The 27,989-nt window shown below is 37.9% G+C and overlaps 1 protein-coding gene and 1 non-coding gene across 2 annotated transcripts; one reads left to right on the top strand and one right to left on the bottom strand.

Moving 5' to 3' along the window:
* Window positions 1–8,097: 8,097 nt before the first annotated feature.
* On the top strand, window positions 8,098–8,204 carry LOC141635026 (small nucleolar RNA R71). Its single transcript, XR_012539735.1, has one exon. It is a non-coding gene; the product is annotated as a small nucleolar RNA R71 (small nucleolar RNA).
* An 18,567-nt stretch (window positions 8,205–26,771) lies between these two features.
* Window positions 26,772–27,648, bottom strand: LOC141632976 (uncharacterized). The gene is made up of 2 exons (XM_074445474.1): window positions 27,618–27,648; window positions 26,772–27,199 (listed from the first exon to the last, which is right to left on the bottom strand). Exons 1-2 carry the CDS (start codon window positions 27,646–27,648, stop codon window positions 26,772–26,774), a joined length of 459 nt encoding a protein of 152 aa, XP_074301575.1.
* Window positions 27,649–27,989: the final 341 nt, after the last annotated feature.

Below are 27,989 nucleotides of genomic sequence, written 5' to 3'. Positions count from 1 at the left end.
CGATAAAATTACATTAATATTTATATTTAGCCCGAAACACATCCGGCGACCGTCGAGAATACTGTCGTTGAGTTCAACCCAAATTTTGAATAAATGTGTCCATGATCCAAATTTACATCAACTTGGGCATCGGTAAAGCCGAATACAACCCTTATCTTTATAAATTCGGTGGGTAGACAGTTATCACCCACTTCCCCTACGTAGCAAGGTTTGTACCCCGGTAAGGCCGAGTGCACTCCCTCACGAAATAGGTTTTCATGGTTTCTACTTTTTGGTAAGGCTAAGTCTCAATTGTTTATTTAAGCGAGAGGTCATGTCAATTTATTATCTATCACGTTTTAAGTGAACTAAAGCGGTGAACTAGGATAATTGTAATTGACACGGTCGAATTACTCGATTTAAAATGATAATGCATGTTTTAGTTATGGCGATTTAGCGATGCATGCAACATATAAATAAAATGCAAAGCATAAACAAAATCCTAGTATGGCCTTCCTAAAATAGTAAATCTAATAAACTATTACAAATTCGGAAAACAACTCATTTGGTCCCTTGAACTTCGGTCTTGGCACGCATTTCAAGGCAACATTTTCTTTCATGGATCGCCTTCTCGAGTGGCACCGTCTTCAAGGTACTCCGGAATAAATAAATTACAAAATGAATTACATAATTTCCTATTATACATTTGTAATTAAAAAATAAAATAAATCTATTAAATTAAAAAACGGTGATACGAGATCACAATAATTACAACCGAATTGATATTCCCATACATTTCGGGTAATATCAATTAAAACTAAGGCCATACTAAGTAAAATTACATAATTCAAAAATTACATAAAAATAAAATATGACAATCATAAATAAAATGCAGCATTATAATATGTATGAATCATGCCAAATTTTATGCTAAATCGCCTTTAAGAGCCAATATCGTATATTAATCGGTTTTTACGGATTTGCGTGATTTAACTTATTAAAATCACAATAATTACATAAATTCATATTTATGTACAAGTTAATTACCCTAACCATCTTAGGACTCAAAATTAGTCTCCACTAACATTTGACAATAATTAAACTTGATTTCTTAATATTGTTCATAAATGGACCCAAAAATACAAAATTTATGCTATAAACCTCAAATTAAATCATAAAAATTTCAAATAATTTCTAAATTTGAAATTTATACTCATGAACATTCTGTAAAAATACCATGACACTCATAATGTTCAAAACTTAGGTTAAAAATTTCGAAAATTTATCGAGAAAAACAATGTTGCGGTTTATCGATTTTAACAATTATGACCATAAAAATATGAGAAAAATTATTTTTACCAACTTTTCACTTTTAGATCTGAAATATATGATAAAATGCAACATGTGACGTTTTTTCTTTAGTCATGAAGTATGTTTTAGCATTATTACTAATTATAGTCACTATTTATGTGATTTTTCATCAAAAATTCATAAATCATGCATAAAGACTTCATTATAGCCAAATATTTTACACACATCTTTTAAAATTGCATGTGACAACATACTAAATTTCCAAGACTAGATTCGAAATATAACTTATATTAACCTATTTACCCATTTAAATACGATTTTAACTTGAAAAATCCATATTTCGAGCAATAGAACTTATTTTATCATAAACATTTACAGGCCATCAGTAGATAATAAATTTGAAAACATATCCAAAAACCACTAAAAAAATCGAAGTTTAGCTATTTTTCGTCCAAAAATGACATTTTTATCATAAAAATCATATTTTAATGCCAATATTATATAAAATGAACAATAAAATCCATAAATAAGCCAAAATGTCCTAAAAATCACTTAGGAGCAGAAACTTTTAACATGCAAGGTTATTTTAAGGTTTATCTTCATAAAACCAAATTAATTAGTTTTGTAAGTTAATCATATAACTCGGAAAAACTATAAACCGATTTGCATGCAAACAACCTAAGGCTCTTGATACCGCTTGTTAGAAATATATAATCTCATTACTTAACATATTCATATATGTCACATTTTAATTTAGTCATAAAATTAAAACTAGATCTTATGCATGCAAACATAAATAAGATAAAAGAAGAAATCATCAATCTTACTATATGACTTCGGATTAATGGGCACCAACAAATTCACCTATTTGTTAGTTCTTGAGCTTTCCTTAAAATGGATAAACAAAAGGTCCAAATTAGAACCTCTCCCAAAAGTGAATACCCAAGGAAACCTCTTAATAACCAATATTATTTTGTACTAGAAATAATACATGTCTTCCTATAAAACTGACACAAAAATATTTTGTATTTCCTCTTGAATAATTTCGGCCAAGAGGAGAGATTTGTGAGTTTTATTTCTCTAAGTTTTCACAAAATGGTAGAGAGAAAATGTAACACCCGCGAATGCCTCATTTTGACATTTAAAATTTATTTAACAATTTAATTATTTTACTTTATATTTTTAAATTATTTAATTTAATTAATTCATTTTAAACCGATTTTTATAAAAGTAACATTTTAAGGCTTAATTGATATGAAAATACGGATTTTAGTCGGATAGTAATAATAATGATAATATTAATATTAATAGTAATATTAGTAATAACGTTCCGTCTTAAATTATAGTAGGTTTAAGATGAAATTCCGTCTAGCTATAGACCGTCACATTTTTACATGCAACACTTATTTATTCAGACCAATCACAAGTCCTACCTTTCCATTTATATAATTCTTTTTTTTTTATTATTTAATTCTCTCTCTCACATTTTGTTTTTGTTGTTGACCAATCCCAAACCCCTTGACTCCCCTTCCTTTTCCAATTACCTGGTAAACAACCCAAAAAAAATAGCAGCACTCCCTTCTTCGAAAATAAACAAACAAGCAGAGCATACAACGCCATTTTTGTGACCTTGATATGCAGATCCCGGCCCCATTTCTTCACCATTCCTCTTAATTTTTGTACCATTCTTCTCCTTACTTCCTCCTTCATCTTTCAAGGTAATAAAGCCTCATTTTTATGATGGTTTCATTTTTCGCCGTCTTATAAAAGTTTCGTCTTTTAGGTTCTTTATCCCGTTTTCTTGCTCTTTAATGAAGGATTTGAAGACCCGGAGTAAGACTCAAGCTTTGGGGACTGTTTATTCGAAAAATAAGGAGGTAACGGTGATAGGTTACTCGACATAATGTCGAAATTGTGTCCGTTTATGTTGTGTTTAGCTCTTATAGACTATAAAGTTTGAACCTTTAATCGTTTTTTTTCTTTTGTGTGGTTGAATGTCGGAATAATATTAGTTTTACATGCTTACTTGAGGTGATTTCGTGCCTTGTATTTACATGGTGGGTTATGCGTATGGATGGTGTAGTTTATATGGAAGATTCCGTCTTACCTTGGTTGTTTGGGCATGTATGAGGACTGCTTTGGGGCGTGAAATGGACTGCTTTAGGCATGCTTTTGGTGTTAAAATGAGCCAATTAATTTTATCCCATTTTCGTTCGAGACCAAATAAACATTCATCACTGATGATTGCTTTCGTTTTGTCAGTTAAATTGCCCAGTAGCCTGCTTGTGTGTTTTGCGTAGTGGCTTCCCTATCCTCCCTTTATTTACCTCCTCATTTCCTAGACCAGACCAAAATAGTCCTAACTTATTTGCTAGGCTAGAACCGTGGAAATGGACTGCAACTGGGACAGTTTTGAACTCGACTTTGAGGTTGATTTTGTTGTTGGTTCGAGTCATTTTGATTGCCCATGTCTTGTGTGCATATACATGAATGAATATGGTCTTTTGTTTGGATAAATTCGGCCTTGTAACATGCTTAAAGACTTGTCTTAAGACGGCCTCATGAATTTGCTAGAAAAACCATGTATATATAAGTTGATGATGAGTGACTTTTGTGGACTGTTTTTGAGTCGATCCCACGGATGATTTGAACCAAATAGTTGATTCCCGCCTCCTTTGTATATCCAAGCATGTAATGGGTTGGTGGTATGTGAGAAATTTCACCCTTTTCATGCTTAAAATTTCGTCTTAAGACGATCACAAAAGAACTTTATAAATTGTAAAAATGGACTTTGTTGAGCAGTTTTCGTGGGCTGTTTTGACGGGTTTCTTTATGATAAATTGAACCAACTTTCTTGATATTGACTCAAGTACATGTAAATGTTTGGATTGGGTCTTTTGCTTGGGTGAAATCTGTCTTGGTTTGGCCTAGAAAACCGTCCCAAGACGGCTAGACAGGAGGTAATTGTTGCTGTGATCGTGTGCATAACCTACCTGCTTTCCTTTGTTTTCTTTTTGTGCTTTGCTTGTTCATTTTGGTGGTTTAATTGTTGGGCTCACTCTTGTTTTTTTTGGACTCATTTTCTTGTTGTGGTTTGGGCTCACCACCCTCTTAATTTTGAGCTAACCACGAGTATGTATTTGGGCTCACCATATTTAATTTTTTTGGACCTATGCGATTAAATGGTTGGGACCTTACATAAGCTTAGGTTCGATCGTGTCTAAATTTTCGGGCTTGAATGACTAATCCCTGTCTCGTATTTTATATATTGTGATTCGTCAAATATCGTTCATTTACATATTCATTTATTTAATTTATGTATTTGGGCTTGTCATGTTTTATTTGTTGGGCCAATAGTGTTGCTTACCCATCTTATATTCTCTCTTCCTTATTTTTGTTGGTAACTTACTTAGTGTATAAGTGAGCTAAACATGACTAAACTTTTGGGCTTCACATGACTTAATGTTTGGATTTTACATGTGTAATGTGTTGGACTCAACATGTTTTATTTGTTGGGCCAATCTCGTAATTTGTTTATTGGGCTTATGAATGAGTCACTTGTGCTTGTTTCCGTTGTATTCCGTAAATTTTCACATAACGTAAATTATCCATTACCACTTGTTATATTTGATTTATTTTATTTAACCGGCATGTTAAAGTATGAAATGGAATATTTATTAATATAATACAAGTATGAGATATTCATTATAAATAGTTACTTGTAGTGAGTCATATTCTAGATAATGTCTAGTATTGTTCGGTTGTGAGAGTCTTGGTTCTACCGGAATACTAGGGGTGAGCCTGAGGCCCTCTAGTTGCGGTATGAACGTCGGGAGTGATGTTCCCATCCGTACTCATGGTGATGCAGACCATAAGTATGAATGTGACATTATCATCTCGACCCTGAGTCTTGGTCCTATCGGATACTAGGGGTGAGCCAGAGGCCCTCTAGTTGCGATATGACTCGTCGGGAGTGATGTTCCCATCCGTACTCATGGTGATGCAGACCGTAAGTATGAATGTGACATTAATCATCCGTCCCTGAGTCACGGTCCTATCGGATGCTAGGGGCGAGCCATAGGCCCTCTAGTTGCGATAAGGTCGTCGGGATTGATGTTCTCATCCGCACTTATGGTGAGATGCAAGCCATAGGTATGAATGTGACATTAATAATCCCGTTCTATGTGCTTGTTTGTTGTGTTTGTTTGTTGTACTTGTTTGTTGTATTTGGCCATGTTTTAAAGGTAACCGCTGAGCCAGATACTTGTTTGTTGTGCCTCGGACATGTTTTAAAGGTAACCTCTGAGCCGGACACTTGTTTGTTGTATTTGGCCATGTTTTAAAGGTAACCGCTGAGCCAGATACTTGTTTATTGTGTCTCGGACATGTTTTAAAGGTAACCTCTGAGCCGGACACTTGTTTGCTGTATTTAGCCATGTTTTAAAGGTAACCGCTGAGCCAGATACTTGTTTGTTGTACCTCGGACATGTTTTAAAGGTAACCTCTGAGTCGGGTACTTGTTTGTAGTATTTGGACATGTTTTAAAGGTAACCGCTGAGCCATATACTTTATATGTTGTGTCTCGGACATGTTTTAAAGGTAACCTCTGAGTCGGACACTTGTTTGTAGTATTTGGACATGTTTTAAAGGTAACCGCTGAGCCATATACTTTAGAGGTCGTGCCTTGGACATGTTTTAAAGGTAACCGCTGAGCCAAGGTACTTAAGGATTTGTGTCTCGGACATGCTTTAAAGGTAGCCTCTGAGCCGGATGCTTTGCTTATTATGTGATGTTAGTAGTCTCATTTCGTGTATTGTATGTTATTCGGCTTTCAAAGTTCATGGCTAAGGTTTCCATTCACCTGTTTCATGATGTTAATCTTGTTTATCCGTGACCTATGATATTCTATCGTGTTTATAGTTGTATTATCATTTATGACATTTTAGTTAGATTGTCTCATATGTATGTATCATACGCCTTATCTATGATTGACTACGCATGTTTGGAATGTTAGTCTCATATCTCAATGCTTACATCAAATGGTTATATTCATGATGTTCTAATATGTTCTTGTTTATCTGTGTTTCGACATTTTGTGGCTGGGAGAACCTTGAGTTACTCCCCACTGACTGTGGCGTTCATGTTTACATGAATGACAGGTTGTGAAGATGCTTACTTGGGAAAGGCGTGTGGGCTAGCGAGAACTAAACCTTGGACTAGTAGTTGGTTTATTAGGATTGTTTAGACTCACCTTTTATCTTTTGTCATTCGAGGGATATATTTTCCCTCACCTTTGACTATCGCGTTTGTATAATTTAATCTTTATTTCCGCATTCTTTATTTGTCTTTTAGATTTTTATGAACCCGCGCTTTATAAACTTTAAAAGTTTCAAAAATTTCCTAGAATTCCGCATTTTATAAGATATTTTCCGCGTTATTGCGGGGGTTCACAGTTGGTATCAGAGCCTTTGTTGCTCCCGACGCACACACGTGTACCCCAAACTTAGTTTGAACTGACCTTGAAGTAATGAATGAGAGATGGGTAGAACTAAGGACCTAAGTTGGTAGTCTCTTTGTGTATGTTATTTATTAGGTGCTAACTTGATTGATTTATTTGGTGTCTTGAGAAGATGGTGCGACCAACCAAGGTGGAGAATACTATCATGGAAGCTCTTACTCAAATCCTCCGGAATCAACAAGATGCCAACGCTCAAGTCAATCCTCGTCCTAACTCTCGTGGCAAGAGATCCTTTATGCCCTCATCTTCATAATCTCCTAATAGGACGAAGAAGCCCTTTCCAAGAAGACAAGGACCAAGTGGATAAGTGCAAGGTGGACAAGCTCCCTCGTCGGAAGACAACCTTGAGGAGACCCGCAAGTGTTTCAAGTGTAGGCAAGCTTATCACCCCGGGATTGGATGCTTTGATATGCCCTTGAAGTGTTACCATTGCACGAAGTCCGGTCATCTCATCAAGGATTGCCCCGAGAAGAAGAAGATTGCTCCTCCTCCTCCTCATGTTCCACAAGCCAGGCCAAGAGGATCCACATGTATTCTTAAAATGAGATTTAAGCATGTGATCATCATGACCGACAGTTGTGATCGCATTTTTGTCGGAGGACACATATTCCAACAGATTCTTTTGCATTTGGAGGACCGCTTTTTGAACATCAAAACCTTGGTCATTTTGTTGATTGTATGGAGTTTGATTTTGATAACCTTGGTTTTGGTTGTAAAAGGGTCTTTTATTTTGGTTTCTGTTGGGTGGTGGGGTGTATGTTGGTTGAGGGTTTTGAACATTTTGGCTTTTGTATGAGAGATTTGGGTGGAATTTGGTGTTTTCATTGTAATAGTTGGAATAAGGGGTACTACTTTTGTATGCTTGAAAAGCATTCACTTGCTCATTTTTTCCCCTACATTTACTTTGGTCATGTCCCAAAGTTCCACAATTAACACATATCCCACTTGGGATTGATGAAGATGCCACCATGGTATTAACATGATACTTTGGTGATTTTGAGGCTTCTTCAAGCTTAGCCATAGCCTTCTCAAACTTCAAGTTGATGGTATCAATATGAGCACTAAGTTGAGCACCCAATTGAGTAATAGAGTCCACTTCATGCTTTCCTCCTCTAGTAGCCTTGCGAGGTCTACTATATTGTGAATTATGGACCGCCATTTCCTCAATCTTGTTCCAAGTTTGATTATCGTCAACTTCGGTGAACATACCATTTGATCCCATGTTGAGAATGTTTCTTGAGTCTTCATAAAGACCATTCCAAAATTGTTGTACCAAGAACCACTCGCTAAGTCCATGATGAGGACATGAGCGACAAGTTCCTTTGAATCGCTCCCAAGCTTCATACAAAGATTCTTCGTCCCTTTGCTTAAAAGTCGTGATTTGAGCTCTTAGCATGTTAGTCTTTTCCGGAGGGTAGAATTTTTTGTAGCAAGCTAGAGCCAACTTCTTCCAAGAGTCAATTCCAAGAGAGGCCTTATCAAGGCTCTTCAACCATTGTTTCGCGGTACCAATTAGAGAAAAAGTGAATAAGACCCATCGAATTTGGTCTTGAGTCACTCCGGTTTGTGAAATCGCATCACAATAGTCACAAAAAGTCTCCATGTGAGAATGAGGGTCTTCACTAGGCATCCCCCCAAATTGGCTTCTTTCGACTAATTGGATAAATGCGGATTTTGCAATGAAATTTCCGGTTAAGTGTTGTGGTGTAGATACCCAGTATCTGCTGAGACTCCAACAAACACCCGATGATTATTGGACTATAACATGCTTTGGAATCGCTGCGTTTGATCGACAGTTTGCGTACAACTTTATGTCGGAAAACTTAAAACGATTTCGAAAATAAAACATTTCAAAACATTTCAAAAATTCCTGGAGTTTTTAATTTACGACGAAGGGGTCGCAATGACACTAACTAGAGTCATAACCGACACCGGACCAAAAACCGGCTCAAAAATTCAAATCCCGACTCCAACAACGAGTCAAACCGAGTTAACCACAAAAAACAAACATTCAAAGCCTTCTATGCTAAGATTTCCCGGATTTATGAATGGTCAGGTACCAAACATATGACTACAAATCCTAGGATAGAACAAATCATGATTGCTCTTGTGTGAAAGTGACAGGACAACTCGAAGAACCGCGACATGGCTTGCACCTCTTTGAGCAGCCCATGTGGCCACGTCGCTCAAAACTCACACAACCACTCATTTTCCTATAGATACCCCTCAAATGCCCCCAATTGATAACTCACGCGAGTGTCCGCCCCCTCTTTTCTCCCTTAAAATTCTCGACTCGACTTCTTAAGTCACAATCCGACGCGTATTTACGACCTACCGATCGTAAATACAAGCCTTACACATTGTTTGGTACCGTCATCGTGCATTAAATCACTTGACCGACCACTTCGACCACTACACCGTCACTAATCTTAAAACACTCTTTTTACTTACCAAAATGATTTTAAACCGAGTTTTTTTCGACCAAACGAGTTGTTACACTTACGTCGGTCACCCGCCATAACCAAACATGTAAGTATGAGGGTGTAAAAATCCTTCTTTTATCATATTTTTATTTGTTTCATGACTATAACATGCTAAAACTTGCATAACATAAACCAAAACATGGAATAAACGAGCCAAAACTGATTTTTGGCCAGAGACAGAAGCCCCTTGGTTCGCCAGCTTGCCTGCACCTCAATGGGGTGTCCAGGCAGAACTAAACCGTGTTTGTTCTCGTCATTTCCCTTTAATTCATTTTCATATTTACAATCGGCTTTTACTATTTCAAATATTTTCGAACCTTTTTATTTTATTTCATTTGTTTTAACCATAAAACATTTTTCACCCTTGGTTCCTCATACAATGACGGTTAAATCCGTGTTTAGATGATAATATTTTGTTGATAACATTTAAAAGGTATTTTAAAGCCTTTTATTTCATTTTTGGAGGTATTTTAAAGCCCTTCATCATTTCTCTACATTTTCAAAACAAGCATATTAGTCACCAACACAAAGTCATCCTTGGTTCTACATACCATGCCGTATTTTAACCCGGGTACGATGATGAGTATCGACTAATTACATTCAAATGAACTTAAAACAATTAGTTCATAATTATTTTCAAAACTATTCCTGTCGATCTTGTCAAGTCGAACCCGACACCGAATATCGTCAAAACAATGATGATTATTCGAGTCTCATTCCTCAAATCAACAAATGCGGTCTAAACGACCGTTTCAAACCAAATCGGGTCAAATACCAATTTTTCAATACATTTTGTAAACGTCTTTCAAATAGTCAGAACACGGCATACAACCGTCAACTAACCCGCGCCTCAAGCAGGCCTTTCCTTTCTCATTTTCAAAACCAGGGGAGACCCCCTTGCATCGCCAACAGGCTCGCGCCTCATATGGCTGCCTGGTGCAGGGTCTGTTCCCTTTTCAGCATTAGTCTAGGACGATCCCGACTCCGGTTAGCCCGGATATAGGATGGATCAGATGACTATTTATTCATTCAAACAATCATATTTGCAAAATGCTTCATTAATACAAATGGATCACGTTATGCACCATAAACCTAATACGGTAAATGGATGTTTAATTTCCGTCTCGCATGCAAATCAACCATTAATCCAACTCGACATCTTATACTTGATACTTTGATTAAATCAACTGACTCAGAAAGCTCTCACATATTAGGTTTAAATTATTGGATGCGTATTCATCCATTTAAACCGTTTTATCAACTTTTGCATTCAACCAACCAAGATCGATCAGTAGAGGCCGCTACCGCGGGCGGGATTGGGTGTCTGATTAAAGGGCTTCCCAATACGTACCTTCACCTCTTACTCAGAAACTTTGGATAGTGGACGACCTTATCCAGGGCGTACGAGAGTCATTCTAGAGATAGGATGCTAAACAGGGACGATTTCCTTATCTTTAGTATCTATGTCAAATGCTGCTTTGTGCTTCTATTTGACCGAGGTATAAAGTGGATTTCGAACGGGTTCCAAGCATCCCACAAATGCTTGGTGGCGACTCCGAACATCTCTAATCGTTTCGAGACCCTTACCGAGACGAAACCGACCGATATAAAACGATCCGGTCGAAAGCATTTTTACGCCGCCGAGCGTGGCTTTCAAAAGACCGATGCATGCCCGCAGATCGAACCGGGGCCCGCAGGTGGGCCATGTCCACAGATTGGCGACTCCGCTGGGGAGAACTAGGACACTTACGTCTTTGTGATCCCTAGATGGTGAGACTCGAACGAAGTCTTGGTTGGAATGCATTAACTGATATTACGGTCACGGTCGGTTCCTTGTCCGGGCCCACAACCTAACCTTCATCGACCAATTGGCTCATCTCGTCGGCGTGAGTTTTCTCATCCCCGCGTTTTGAATCCCGATTGAGTCAAGCATACCATTGACGTTACACATTTCTATTTCGTCAAAGAGCTTTTATTACTATCGAGCACGAGGCTAGGGCACCCTCCTTACACATTTTGTTTGGATTGGTATCCCTCTCGCAAATCGGGGTTTGATTGCTTGGTGTGTAACCCACCCTTCTAAGACAAAACCCGTGTCAGCATAATGCATAATATAATGAACTGTGAGTGCTTATGTGCTACTTGATCATAAGTCCTTCCGTGTCATTTTCAAACTTTCGAAAACAACCTTTTGCGCAGTTATAATGGTCGTTTCAAACCCCGGTCTTTCGCCGACCGTTGCACGCCTTTCTAGGTCGTCATAATGACGATTTTCAAACCCGGTTTTTTTATAACCATTTCAACACGCCTTTCTAGGCCGTCATAATGACGATTTTCAAACACGGTTTTTATAACTATTTCAACACACCTTTCTAGGCCGTCGTAATGACGATTTTCAAACTCGGTTTTCTACAAACCATTTCAAACCACCTTTTCACGCCGTTATAATTGCCGCGTCTAGACACGGATTTTAACCCGTCTCGCCCCGACAATGGCTCTTTCAAAACCCGCGAAAAGCGCACACCCTTTTCTCGAGACACTTTCGATATCCCGATGACCATGCACCGTCCCTGAGACCTCTTCAAACATTTCAAACTCGATTTTTAAAACATAAAATTTTGAATATCAAAACCGTCTTGGGAAACAATACACTGTTTTCCGAGCCGATTCAAACTCAAAACCGTCTTTTGCAAATAAACGTAAGACAACCCTTTCAATTGACCGACTTACAGAGATCTCTATCTTTGGAAGTCGTCCGCAAAGTGACAAATGAATCTTTTTGAAAATTTCTTTTTTCAAAAACTTCAGTCCACCATTCCAATTCCGCCTCGTGTCTATCGAGTCGAAGCAAACGTACTTATGGGTCTTTACTTATGAGTCGTCTCACCACGAGACCCGTTCAATGGTGTCGCGCCGCTATGCTAGACACGTGTTAAAAGTTCGGTCAACACCGTTACGTCATAAATCGAGTCAGCACCGAGGGACCGCACACGATCACCCTCGTCTTTTTTTGTCTGATCTTTGTCTCATCCTTGTGTTGTCTGCGTTCGGTCTTTGAACCGTGTCGGATTGAGTTGTAATGTGAGCCGTTTTTCTGCCTCAGAGCCATGGCCTCGTCTTCAACTTCGTCTGTCAATAATAACAACAACAATGATAACAACAGAGATGTCACGACTGATCAGCTAGTCAGCCTGCTCACCGCTCTTAAGGTCACTCTGGATCGCGACGAGACCCGTATCGACGCCCTGGAAAACAAGGAAACTGGAGAACATAATATTCCACCTCTGACTGAAACTGAGAAGAGGCTAAAGCTCTTGGAAGAACAGCTCCTAGCCCGGGGTAACAATATCCATCTTGAGAACAACCAAAGGTTCGAACCTGTTGGAGATCAAGTACCTGACAACTTTACCCTGACTGATGTGCCCAAGTTCAAAGGAGTGGATGACCCGCTCAATCATATCCATGCCTTCAAAGACTACATGGCCATTAAAGGGGTCAAATAGGAACTTTTCACCCGGATCTTTCCGTCCTCTTTGGAACCGATCCCTCGTCAGTGGTACTACTCCCTTGCTCCGAAAAACTTTACTACCTGGGATGAGGTCGTTGTTGAATTTGCTAAGCAATACGCCGACAATGTTGAAATCCAAGCCAATACACGTACCCTTGAGGTCCTAACCCAGAACGAAAAGGAGGGATTCACCGAGTTCTTAGCCCGTTGGAGGAGGGTAAGTACTCAGCTGGTCAGCAAGCCGAGTAAATCAACTTTGGTGGAAAAGTTCGTCAACAATCTCCGCCCAGTGTATGCCAACTTACTGAGGTACCAAAATATCAAGACCTTCCAAGATCTTCAAATTTTGGGGACATGCATTGAAGATGATCTCCGAAAGGGTGTCTTGGCCAAGACTACTTGCAGGGGCTACCAAGGATCCACCTCAACCGGGTCTCGCCCATACGGCCAAACAAACAAGATCGATGAGGTCAACGTCGTTGAACCATCTGCTAAGAGAGTTGAGCGCCCCCAGAGAGTGTTCACTAATATAGGGTCAACTTACGTAAGTGCTATGAAGAGGCTCATGGACCAGGGAAAATTACAACCAATCGAACCCACCCCGGATCCGACCTATGCTAAGAAATCCCGCTTCTGGAACCCCAATGCCTATTGTCAGTACCATCAAGGGAAAGGGCATGATACAGAGACCTGCTTCAAACTCAAACACATCATCCAAGACATGATTTAGAAAGGGGAATTGCCTTTACCCCCGCCAACTAAGCCAAACAACAAAACAAATCCTCTGGGAATCCACGCTATCTCCAATGATGAGCCAACTCTTGACTGCTCACACCTCATCTTACCAGTTGATGACGAGGTGAATGCCTTGGAGAAAGATCCCTCGGACGGGATATTTGTGTTCAGTGCCGCCACTATGCTCACCATGTTCCAAAAGGTTGGGGAAGCCATAGCCAGCCTCTGCGAGAGGATTACCCGACTTGACGATGCCTATCGCCGGCTTATATTCAATCCTCCACCACCACGCAGGAGGGAGAGTCCCCCGAGCGCCCAAAACTACCCTCACCAGGACGGATTGCTCCCGCGACCATTCTGGCATGCACCTCACAATAATCATCCTCACAATAATAACCCTCACAATAATCAAACCCACAAAAACTACCCTCACAAAAATTACCCTCACAAAAATATCCCTCACAAAAACTGCCCACCAAGAAATACCCCTCCAAGGTGCCTTTGAGTTCCTGAAATCAACGGCATATGGAGAGACGACGTTGAAGATGTCTACCTTCTCCCAGAGAAAGAGATCGGTCACCTTAATCGGTCCGGACGCCCCTATCAGAACCCGAACAATCCAACGGTCGTTCCAATAACAAACGACCAAGTTGTCCCGGAAATAGACACTCAACCAAAGGCTCCTAAGAATTCAATCCTCAAACATCTTCAGAAGGCAAAAGCTGAGATCTCGATCTGGCAACTGATCGCGACATCCTTTGAACATCGACAGGCTTTGCTACAGGCCTTGGGAAAACTAACTGTGCCCTCAACCTCTTCCCCTGAAGAAATAGTGTCACATATGACAAGGGACGCCCCTGACTTGAACAACCCAGACGTCTTCTCTGACGAAGATATCCCTCCCTTCGGAGCCAATCATAACCTTGCCCTGTACATTACCGTACAATGTCTCAAGAAGAATGTGCCCATGGTCTATGTGGATGATGGATCCGCGGTGAATGTCATTCCCCTCAAGACTGCTCACAAGCTGGGTATTAAGGAAGTTGATTTGGTCCCGACAAACCAAGGAGTACGCGCCTACGACGGTACTCGTCGCAAGGTCGCGGGGCTCATCACTCTGACTGTCGCAACCGGACCGCTGGAAAGGCAACCCAGTTTCCAGGTGGTCGACATCGATGCCTCTTTCAATATGCTCCCGGGACGTCCCTGGATTCACGCCGTCAAGGTGGTTACCTCGACTCTCCACCAGAAAATCAGGGTCCCCTTCAACGGGAAAACAATCACAATTCCTGCTTCCCCAATCAAAGCTGTCATGAGAAAGGGAATAGCCTCCCAAGCCATTGAGGAGGATGATAACGAAATGTGGGGATTCCAAGCTGTGAATGCCATAACTGATGAATCAACGCCCTTTAATTGTGACCTGTTTTCCAACCTCACAGTCAACCGCATCATGATGCGCCAGGGCTACTTCCCGGATTTGCCCCTCAATCCACTGAAGAACATGTTTGTATGATCTATTTCCATGAATCCCCTATGAACCCATGACACCCTAATGCTTTTAATCAATTGTTTACAAATCCCTTTAATTGCTTTACCTTGTTTTCTTTAATTTACATTCATCTTGTTGATTAGTTTAGATTACATCTCATCTCAACCCAATTTGTGACACCCTAAGACATAACTAATTGCAATTGAAATCTTAAATCAATACTCGTCCCTTGGGATCTGACCTTTACTTACCTCTTTACTAAGAGTAGTTTGTGAAGTTATAAATATTGTTTTGGTTGGTAGTGACAACGACATAATACACACGATAAATACTGAACCATTTGTGTTAAGTTTATTTTAAATGAATACTATTATTAATTTTATTACGTCTAATGACCAGTGATTAACATTGTATAGTTTAGCACGTTTAATTCAATATATACGTAAACAAAAGAAAGAAAGAAAATCAAATTATGTCACCTGACCAACTTTAATATACGTGAGTAATTTAATAAAGTATGACCTCCTATGCCGACATGCATCTTCCGCACACTGCAACTATGTAATACCATGTATGAATGGAGCAGTACATGTATTTTTTATATTTGTATTTGGAGTAACTCTCCCTTGCCAAGCTTGCAATGGCTTAAGTATTATCCATATGGATGGATAAGATAAAATAAATTGATACTCTCTAGACATTCTACTTTTGTCTTATTTATCCAACATGGATAGTACTTTACCCGTCGCAAGCTTGCGACGGATATGCCCGTTATAAATGAGAATTTGTGTTGTTTTTTACTAATGCTAATTGGCACATATGATTACGTATGCACAATTAATTAGTGATCACATATTTAGTGTTTTATTGATCGTAACATTTGACATATGAATGAATGTAATTATTTTATATCACGCATATACCTTGTTACAAGTAATTTGTTTTATGAAGATTATGGGAGCTACATCTGGAGATGTATGCCTCGCGGATAGTACGACTACGCACACAATTTTTAAAAATAATAAATATTTTACTTGTCTTAAAGAGGAAAAGACAAATGTTTGTACAATTGCTTGTAGTACAAAATTAATTGAAGGCTCAGGAAGAGCTAATATTTTGTTGTCTAATGGCACAAATATTGAAATTCAAGAGGCTTTGTACTATCCTAAGTCAAAAAGAAATTTGCTAAGTTTTAATGATATCCGCATGAATGGATTTCACGTTGAGACAGCAAATGAAAAAGGGGTTAAATATCTATATATCATACGTTCAGATTTGAACAAGAAAAGTATGTTGGAAACACTACCAGCATTGTCTTCTGGCTTGTATTATATGAAAATTTGTCCAAAAGGAGTGATAAAATCTCATATACCAGCTGTAAATGCTCTAGCTAAAATTAATATCCCTGAAGGACTTTCAATTGCAAATGAGTCTAAGGCACACATGAAGCGTGGTAGACCTATTCTTTCCAAGGATAAAAATCCTCGTAAACAAAAAGGAGCAAAAGTTGATGATGGCAACGTTGAGGATAAGATAGTTTTTGAAAAGCCAATTGAAAAGCTTGGAGACATGACGGATAATATTAATCTAGAAGGGATTCAGGCACCTGAAAATATTGATTGTGAAGAGATCTCGATAAATTATGTCATATCTAGGCAAACATGGAACCGAAATAAAATCGACACCGACGATGGTGTTTTTGCATTTAACGTAGCGCTTGATATCATGCATGAAAATGAGGATCAGGAACCACGGTCTGTTGATCAGTGCAGACGTAGAATTGATTGGCCAAAATGGAAAGATGATATTGAAGCATAATTAAAATCCCTGGCTAAACGAGAGGTGTTTGGACCCGTAATTCGCACACCTAGTGGTGTAAAGCATGTAGGCTACAAATGGGTGTTTGTGTGAAAAAGAAATGAAAAAGACGAAATAGTCAGATATAAGGCTCGTTTAGTTGCACAAGGTTTTTCACAAAGACCTGGTATTGATTATGAAGAGACATACTCTCCTGTTATGGATGCAACTACTTTTAGATATTTGATTAGTCTGGTTATGGGGGACTTGATCTACGTCTTATGGACGTTGTCACAGCTTATTTGTATGGCTCACTTGATAATGAAATTTATATGAAACTCGCTAAAGGTTTAAAGCTTCCTGACACATTAAAATCAAGTCCACGGGAGAAATATTCAATTAAGTTAAATAAATCTTTGTATGGTTTAAAACAGTCCGGACGTATGTGGTATAACCGTCTCAGTGAATATTTATAAAAGAATGTTATAAAAATGACCCTATTTGTCCCTGCCTATTCATAAAGAGGTCATAATCCAGATTTTGTGGTTATTGCGGTTTATGTTGACGATCTGAATATTGTTGGAACTCCCGGAGAAATTACAAAAGTTATTGAATGTTTAAAGAAAAAATTTGAGATTAAAGATTTAGGAAAGACAAAATTTTGTCTAGGTCTACAAATTAAACATCTTGACAATGGAATTTTGTTACATCAAGGGACCTATATTAATAAAGTGCTAAAATAGTTTAAAATGAATAAAGCACATCCTTTGAATACTCATATGGTTGTAAGAACACTTGATGTGAAGAATTACCCGTTTCGACCTCGAGAAGAAAATGAGAAAGTCTTTAGTCCTGAAGTACCGTACTTGAGTGCTATTGGAGCTTTGATGTTTCTTGCTAGTCATACACGGCCCGATATATCATTTTCAATAAATATCTTAGAAAGATATAACTATTCTCCAACTCGAAGGCATTAAAATGGAGTCAAACATTTACTTTGACATCTTCGAGTTACGTCTGATACAGGTTTATTTTATTCTAATAAATGCAAAACAGAGTTAGTTGGTTTTGCAGATGCAGGTTATATTTCTGACCCACATAATGGTCGCTCGCAAACTGGCTATGTGTTTACATGTGGTAATACTCCCATCTCATGGTGCTCTGTGAAGCAAACTATAGCCGCCACTTCTTCAAATCATGCCGAGTTGTTAGCAATTCATGAAGCTAGTCGAGAATGTGTATGGTTGAGATCAGTTATTCATCATATTCAATGATCCTGCGATCTATCTCTAAGAAATAAGTCACCAAATAATTTACATGAAGATAATACCGCGTGCATCGCCCAACTTAAGGCAGGATTCATTAAGGGTGATAGAACGAAGCACATTTTGCTGAAATTCTTTTTTACTCATGATCTTCAAAAAGATGGTGTCATTAGTGTTCAATAAATCCGCTCTAGTGAAAATCTCGCAAATGTTTTTACCAAGGCACTTCCGAGGAAAACATTTGAGAAGCCAATCAATCAACTTGGGCTACGTCGTCTCAAGGATGTCAAGCGATGTTTTAATGAGGGGGAGTAAATACGCGTTGCACTCTTTTTCCCTTAGCCATAGTTTTGTCCCACCAGGTTTTCCAAGCAAGGTTTTTAACGAGGCAACACCTAGTGCATATTACGGATATTATTGTACTCTTTTTCCTTCATTATATTTTTTTGTCCCATAGGGTTTTTTCTAGTAGAGGTTTGACGAGACATTTTCTCCGATGATGGACATCCAAGTGGGAGTGTTACTGATGTACAAGAGTTGGTCGTCACACATCCAATAAAAACACATTTATAATACTCAACAAACAACTAGTTAGCGGTAAGTCGAGGTTGATCCATGGGACGGTGTGCTTTGGGTTCTAAGTCTATCTATCTCAATTTATGCTAGTGTCACAATTTGTTTGGGTTTGTAGTTGTGTCTAGACTAATGCAAACAATAAGGTAAAACAAGCAATAAAAGGAAGGATGTAAACAAATGATTAAAAATGCTAGGATATCATGAGGTCATAGGGGATTCATGGTTTTGATCATACAAACATGTTTACAATTATATGCAAGCAATTAGTGTTGTGGGGGAACCGAGTTGGTTTATGTCTTACGGTTCATGGGAAGGGTTGGGTCCCGGAGCCGAATCGATTAGATTGTACAACACCTACAAGTCGACTTACTTTCCTCCTATTCAACTTCTATGCATGGTCTAACAAGACTCGAGTTGGTTTATATCTTACAAGTCAAGTTGAGTAGATAAGAGATGGTTGTAAATGCAAGGATTCATAGGCCTAGCATTTCATCAAACATAACATGTGCATAAAGTTGACATCACAACAAGCAAGCAATTTAATCATGTGAACATATTAGATTAAGCATGAATCAATCCCATGTTGGTTTCCCCTAATTACCCACTAATCCTAGCTAAAAGACTACTCACTCATTATCATGGGAAACGTGTCATTAATGGTGTCAAACATCACAACAAGTATAAACATGATAATAGAATGAAGAAATGAACAACTAATATTAAAGGGTAAAGGAATTATACCAAACTTGAGGTGATCCAAATAATAAAGCAAAGAATAATAGAAGAAACTTGATTGACTATGAAGGGTTGTCAATCCTCCAATAATAACCCAATAATCTTCAATTACCCAAAAGTAACAAACTTGAATAATAAACTTGAACAATAATTAAGGAGAGATTAATGTGAGATTTGTGGAAAGATTAAAGAGTAATCTATTCTAATCTACTCCTAATCTAATCTAAGGAAGGATTGATTTTCTACTCTAAAACTTGATAAAAAAAGGATCCCCTTTGATTATTTACAGGTGGGGTATATATAGTAGGGATTCACTAGGTTAACTAAGGCTAAATTAGTAATTACACTTTTTAGATTTGAGCAGGGAGACGCCGGTATTTTTCGAAGGAAGGGCTTCTTTCTTTGAAGCTTGAAGAAACGGATTTGTGCTGGACTGAAATCCGTGCGTCTTAGGCACGGGACGGGCGGATTCGGTGGTCTGGGCCCGGGCGTCTTTGAGAGAAGACGGGCCGATTGTAGAGGAGAGGCACGGGCGGTTTTGGGTGAAGACGCACGTCTTCTGTAGTTCTTGCACGGCCGGCTTCTTGAGAAGCCGCACGGATTGGAGTCCAGTCTCGTTTTCTCTTCTATTCTTCCCTTTCCTTCGCTTCCATTTTATTCTTGTGGGATTGGTCTTTAGTTCTTGTTTCCTCTTTAATCTTAGCTCATCAAATATCGTCAAATAGCTTCTAAACATGTACGAAAGACAGGAACTTCCGCCTTATTCTCTTCTTTCCTACAAAATACAAGAGATGCACTAGGAAAGCAAAATAGAAAGCATTTGACGGACAAAACGGCTATGGAATGTTATAATAGTATGCAAAATAGGCTCAATTAGGGGACTAAATGTGCGCAAATAATGGTCACATCAAATATCCCCAAACCGAACCTTTACTTGTCCCGAGCAAAGAAGTGACAAAAACTAGACCTTTATTTAAACTAACCTACTAATATAACCGATATGAGACAATTAGCGGGTCTCACTCCGCCTCTTCAACTCACAACAAGACAACCATGAGGTAGGATGCCTTCTTGCAAGGCAAGGTGGGTCTTGCCAAAATGGCGACACATCCAAACATTAAGCACACAAAATCATATAATGGATGCATCTACAAAAGGAATAGCCACTTCCTCATCAAATGGCGGAGGCAACTAAAAGAGAACAAATTTAAGAGCATATAATCCGTCACAAATACTAGTTCAACAAATCACTAAGGCTAAGAGGATGGCAATAAATCACCTCCAAATGGTGTTAAACTAGACTACTTTCGTCCTCAATTTCCAAATGCTTTCGTCAAGAGCGATCGGATGGTATGGAATGATGATCCCTATGATGCTAGTAGCATATGACATGACAAGTCTCGATTTCTCTACAAAAGTAAAGGTCATGGATCGTCCCAAGCTCGATAAAGTGGCTTGACAAAAAGGCTTTTTGGGAATGAAATGCTCAAATCGTTATAAACAAAGGGTGGATATGACTAGTATTCAAAAATTGACCTCATTCAACTTTCACATTTCAAAAATTAGAGATGGCGTTTGTCCCTTCCGTGCTAATGTCCTTTGCTTTCGCCAATCGCTTATTAGGCAACCGGTTAACCTCTAGACAATAGCTTTTCGGGGTGATAGTCACTCTGTCTCTGGGCGGTTGGATTCACAACCGTGTGGGGGCCCAATTCAATGGATCCCTCTCCAAAGCACATCGAAGTAGTACGCCTCCATCAAAACAACTAAAAGTCTCAATATTTCAACATTTCATAACATTTGAGGTTTCCTTGGCAATAAAATGTTTCCACATACAAAATATTTAAAATGAGCACTTCAAGCTTATTGATAGAAAGTATTTTTGGGTTGCCGTACCACAAGGTCAATCAAGGTCACCTAGACAAGTTAACCAAGTCCACATCGCATGACGGGGTTGGAATAGGTGACTCACATGCAAAACCTTGACTAGGCTTTGGGTCATGGGTCAAAAGACACTAGTACGACACAATCTAGGGTGTTTTACAACCATTCTAGTAGGCAAAGTCTTAAGTTGAAAAAGTATTTGTAATGGCTTAGTTGCTCTTGTCAAAGTTCTCAATTAGGCACTTTTCAAAATATTTCATCTAAATGCAACTATATGCCATGATGCAACTAATATGTACATTCTAATGCAAGTGATTCTACCAACTAGTATGACATATAAACTAAATGCAAGTCCTAAGTTCACATTGTTGTACCGCATCAATCAAAATAAAGCCACATAGTCATTAACATAAAGAGGAAAAAGGATATTGGAAAGATCATACCATGCGGTCTTCATGATCCTCATGCCTCGGATGTGGCGTAGTCAATCAATGTGAACAAGGATAGAACAAACACAATATATACACAACTACACTACAAAGGAAATGAACTTGTTTTTGGTTTTTCAATTTTTCAAATTTTTATGGGTTTTGTTTTTATGAAATTAAAAGACATATTTTTGTGATTTTTCGAAATTTTTCAATTTTTATGCATTTTTGGAATATAAATTCCCATCCCCCACTTTATTTTGGACATTGTCCTCAATGTACATGTAGGAGTAGGAATAAAAGGAAATACATGTTTTTGAATTTTTTGATTAAATGCAATTATATGATATGAATGAATGCATGCTTTAACTAAATGCAATTCTATATGACATATGTAACAAATGAATGCAATCTAAACTATACTATATGATGCATGATTTCTAGTAAGCTATGGTCACCTATGATCAAACCTCCCCAAACCGATTTAAACACTATTTCTAGTGTAGAAAAGAATAGGATTGGTCATTAATGACAATGCATGAATTCTAGTCTATATGCAACTAACTACATGAATCATGTGAGATATAATACAATGTAAACTATACTATATGAACTAACTAATGTAAATGCAATATGAGATATAATACAAATGCAAGCTAAATGTGTATGTATATAACTAAATGCAAATGTAAATGTAATGCAAAGTTAAAGGAAAGGGTATCTTACAAATGGTGGTTTGAGGGAGGACTCCACCAAACTATGTTTAAATTGTTGAAGTTATTTTGCTTTGTCCATAGAGCTCAAGGCTCTTAAAAGAAGATCAAAAGCTTGTGAACAAGCTCCAAACAAGCATAAGTATGGTTTGCTTAACTTCAAGACGAAGCTTGGCCAAAGGAATTTGTCATTCATTGTTGTTTTCTTCCTCTTCTTGGCACTTGGATATTCACGATGTTTCAAACCAATTAGCCCATGATTCCTTTTATCACTAGGTATGAAGTATGGTTTATTTTCGTCCGGAGACTTCCACTTACCACCTTCTCTTTCACTTTCGGTGATGATGATAGCATTTGAATTTATCAATCCTTCATGAGTAGAAGGAGAATCCTTATGACCTTGATGACCGAGTTCCTTAGAAGTTGACATTGTGGGTGCCAAATCTCCACAAGTAGCTTCACGTGCAAGTTTCTCTTTGAGCTTTGCCACCAAGTAGCTTTTGTATGATACCTTGGCCTTTTGGAGAAGGTCCACCATATCTTCTTCAATGATCATTGGCTCCATGATGGGTGTCAAGTAGTCTTCATGAGGAATAGGGGAGGGACGTTCTTCTTCATGATAGGGTATCTCAAATGTCTCAAGGATAGGTTCCTCAAGGAGAGCAACCTCACAAATCTCCGCTCCCTTATCCCATGAGTTCTTGTAAAGCACGAATTGGTCATCATAGCTATCTTCATAGGAATCATAAATGGGGGCATCATTCTTCTTCATTAATTCTTCCTCCACCATCTCAACATTCACATCAAATGATACACCCTCATACTCACAAAGGCTAAGAGTATTTGGCTTACTCAACTTCATATCTTCCTCAATAAATACCACACTTTCATACTCACAAGAGCTCAATGAGGTTGGCTCTTCCCACTTCTCATCAAAGGTAACTCCTTCAAACTCACATTCATGGTCAATGTCTAAAGAGTGGTGAGGGGTAGTTAGTTGGGTTTCTTTTATTTGGGCAATTTGAATTTCCAACTCCTCACCTTGAGTAACAATGCCTTAAAGAACAATGTCCCTTCTTTGGCTCTCTTCTAGCATTTGTTTGAAGAAGTTTTGTTGATCTCCCATCATTTGGATAATCACATTTTGAATGGGTTCATCTTTTTGTTGTGGGTAGGTGTGAAAGTGGTTGTATTGTGGCATTTGGTTGTAAAGTGAGTTTTGGGTGGTTGGTTGTTGTGGGTATTGGATGTGGTGATTTTGGTGGGGAAAGTTGGGGTAGTAGTTAGGATTTTCATTGTATGAGTTGTAAGGTAAGTTTGTGTTGACTTGCTCCTCAAACTCCCCATACCCATAGTCATACTCCAAAGATCCACCATATACTCCATGTACCAAGTCTTGGGTCATCATAGTTAACACAAGGAAACAACTACAACATGGAAACTACACAAAAACGGTAAGAACAATCCTTGAGGAACAAGTTCCTCAAGGTGAAAGAAAAATCAAAATAGACAAACAAGTAAGAACTTAATCACATAGCACCATCCCCGGCAACGGCACCATTTTTGATGTACAAGAGTTGGTCGTCACACATCCAATCAAAACACATTTATAATACTCAACAAACAACTAGTTAGCGGTAAGTAGATGTCGATCCATGGGACGGTGTGCTTTGGGTTCTAAGTCTATCTATCTCAATTTATGCTAGTGTCACAATTTGTTTGGGTTGGTAGTTGTGTCTAGACTAATGCAAACAATAAGGTAAAACAAGCAATAAAAGGAAGGATGTAAACAAATGATTAAAAATGCTAGGATATCATGGGGTCATAGGGGATTCATGGTTTTGCTCATACAAACATGTTTACAATTATATGCAAGCAATTAGTGTTGTGGGGGAACCGAGTTGGTTTATGTCTTACGGTTCATAGGAAGGGTTGGGTCCCGGAGCCGAATCGATTAGATTGTACAACACCTACAAGTCGACTTACTTTCCTCCTATTCAACTTCTATGCATGGTCTAACAAGACTCGAGTTGGTTTATATCTTACAAGTCAAGTTGAGTAGATAAGAGATGGTTGTAAATGCAAGGATTCATAGGCTTAGCAATTCATCAAACATAACATGTGCATAAAGTTGACAACACAACAAGCAAGCAATTTAATCATGTGAACATATTAGATTAAGCATGAATCAATCCCATGTTGGTTTCCCCTAATTATCCACTAATCCTAGCTAAAAGACTACTCACTCATTATCATGGGAAACATGTCATTAATGGTGTCAAACATCACAACAAGTATAAACATGATAATAGAATGAAGAAATGAACAATTAAGATTAAAGGGTAAAGGAATTATACCAAACTTGAGGTGATTCAAATAATAAAGCAAAGAATAATAGAAGAAACTTGATTGATTGATGAATAGTTGTCAATCCTCCAATAATAACCCAATAATCTTCAATTACCCAAAAGTAACAAACTTGAATAATAAACTTGAACAATAATTAAGGAGAGATTAATGTGAGATTTGTGGAAAGATTAAAGAGTAATCTATTCAAATCTACTCCTAATCTAATCTAAGGAAGGATTGATTTTCTACTCTAAAACTTGATAAAAAAAAGGATCCCCTTTGATTATTTACAGGTGGGGTATATATAGTAGGGATTCACTAGGTTAACTAAGGCTAAATTAGTAATTACACTTTTTAGATTTGAGCAGGGAGACGCCGGTATTTTTCGAAGGAAGGGCTTCTTTCTTTGAAGCTTGAAGAAACGGATTTGTCTTTGGATGAATCCGTGCGTCTTAGGCACGGGACGGGCGGATTCGGTGTTCTGGGCCCGGGCGTCTTTGAGAGAAGACGGGCGGATTGTAGAGGAGGGGCACGGGCGGTTTTGGGTGAAGACGCACATCTTCTGTAGTTCTTGCACGGCCGGCTTCTAGAGAAGCCGCACGGATTGGAGTGCAGTCTCGTTTTCTCTTCTATTCTTCCCTTTCCTTCGCTTCCATTTTATTCTTGTGGAATTGGTCTTTAGTTCTTGTTTCCTCTTTAATCTTAGCTCATCAAATATCGTCAAATAGCTTCTAAACATGTAAGAAAGACAGAAACTTCCGCCTTATTCTCTTCTTTCCTACAAAATACAAGAGATGCACTAGGAAAGCAAAATAGAAAGCATTTGACGGACAAAACGGCAATGGAATGTTATAATAGTATGCAAAATAGGCTCAATTAGGGGACTAAATGTGAGTAAATAATGGTCACATCAGTTACGAAATATCTTTAGATATTACATGGATGTCCATATATTACATATCTTTAGGAGATATTCGGCTATCATCTTACAATGTACTCTTGTACTATAGTCTATATATATATATATCTCTTCCTATGAATAAAGCTGATTACACTTTCTGGTCTCTATATTTACTTTATAACTATCTATTTTTCATAACAAGTCTCTAATTGTTGGATTTTTCAATTCAGGTATTTCTTAGTGCCATGAACGTACCACCACACTAGTATACAAAAAAAATCCACAAATGGCTTATGGCCTTAATACTACAAAAATACACTAAAAATGAGTCTGACTCCATGTATAAAACCTACTTCATTTATTTTAAGGGTTAGAAAAATTGCGTGCAAAAAATCAAAGAGACGAAGCTATAAAAATCTCTATCAAATCCCTCCTTAACTCTGTCGCAAGTAGTTGGCGAAAACATCAACTTATGATGCTTGCTCAAAAAAAACTCAAATTCAAATTACAAGATTCTAGAGAGATTCAAGAACCAGTAAACCTTTACTTTCCCACGACATATATATTAGATTAAAAGGATATCGTGCACAACTTTCTAATACTCCAAGGGGCGGCCCTTACCCCGTGCAATTCGGTCCGCCGAACCGAGGTCCATTAGGGATTGGGGCCTCATATGCAGTGCCGGATCTCTATTGGCATGCGCAGGGGTCAGGCCCCCCTGATTTTTGGGCTAAATACACTGTGCAATTAGTTTGGCATCTGTCGAGTTTAGCGTAAACTATATGCTACAATACAAAAAGCCCATGTAATTGTAACATAGATGCTCACGTTAATGTAACATAAGTAAAAACAAAAAGTTGTCATATAGTATTTCGTAATTGGCAAGCTGATTTATTTTAACTAACCAAAGTTTATTTGGTTTTAAAATGATTATTACTTTAATTTTACTTATTTAAAAACGTTAAAATATACTTCTTTGTTCATACTTTTTCATTTTCTACAAAAAAATTTTTTTGGGTGAAATGTGAAATATTATTAATAATCATAAGAGATTACATCACCATAGTGTTTGTTTACAACATATTCTTGCTACATTATCATTATTCACTCAAACCAGTTTGTTGTAACCACCTACAACATTTAATCTTTCCCCTGCTGAACTCCATCCTGTTCAGCCTTACTTTCAATACACTATGAATCCCCTCTATCAATCGCTTAGGCTGTGGCACAAATAGCTCAACTCGACATGTATTTCTACAATCCCAGATGCCATAAACCAGTCCAAAAATAACAGCCATGACAACCTTTTTCTGCAACAGAGACTTACGTCTCCACTTGATAATCCAATCTTCCACATTTCCTTGCAACTTTATTATTAGCCAGTTTTGCAACATCAGAACAACTGCCTTGCTGAACGGGCAATCAAAAAACCAATGCATATGGGACTCTGACTGCTCACCACATAAGTAACTGGTCCCATCAGTAACAACACCAAATCTCATCAGTCGATCTTTAGTGAGAACATTATCTACAAATAGAGATCACAATTAGTATACTGTAGATCTCATTTTAATTTTATTATTTTCTTTAAAATATTTCTCCATACTTATACTTCTAATTATGATCAAAAAATTTAAAAATGTATTATGGGATATAGTAAAGAGTAGGAGAGATGTGTTATATTCCGTAACATTTTATTGTTAAATGATTAATAGTTTCTATTAAAAGAATATTGACATTTTCTTGTTTTATGTTGAGACCGTCTCAAGGAGGACCTACATTAATATAATAGATACGAGAAGTTAGGTACGAGTTCGTGTTCTTTATACTACGGAGTATTAATCTATGTTTAAGGTTGTATGGACTTATATAGTTATATGTACCTTCATAGCACAACGATTTGTTTTTCTATTTATAGTTTAATATGATTACATTTTATTTCATACCGCTCCTCTCTACAAATAGTATATTTACCATTTTTTTTTGGAGAAACATTGTTATAAAAGGTGAATAAATAATAAGGATATAAATTAGTCGCTTTAATTTAGCTCGGCCCCCCAAAAAATCTCTCTTCAAGATCCGCTACTGCTCATATGGAAACAGTTAATATTAAAGTATGTATAAGTGTGGGATATCACTAACAATCCAGTATTTGTCATAGTGGTAGTGAGCCTAGTGCAAACAATTAACAAGGTCTACAGAGGTCCCAGGCTCGAGTCTACATGTAGACATATTTACATCTTATTTTTGGGTTTTTTTGGCTTTCTATTCCATTTTTTTTTTCATTAATTAGCTTTAATTAATTATTTTAGTTTCAT

Source organism: Silene latifolia, chromosome Y (assembly GCF_048544455.1).
Source record: "Silene latifolia isolate original U9 population chromosome Y, ASM4854445v1, whole genome shotgun sequence".
Taxonomy (NCBI): domain Eukaryota; kingdom Viridiplantae; phylum Streptophyta; class Magnoliopsida; order Caryophyllales; family Caryophyllaceae; genus Silene; species Silene latifolia.
Note: the sequence above shows the minus strand (reverse complement) of the source record. Positions and strands in the feature narration are given on the sequence as shown.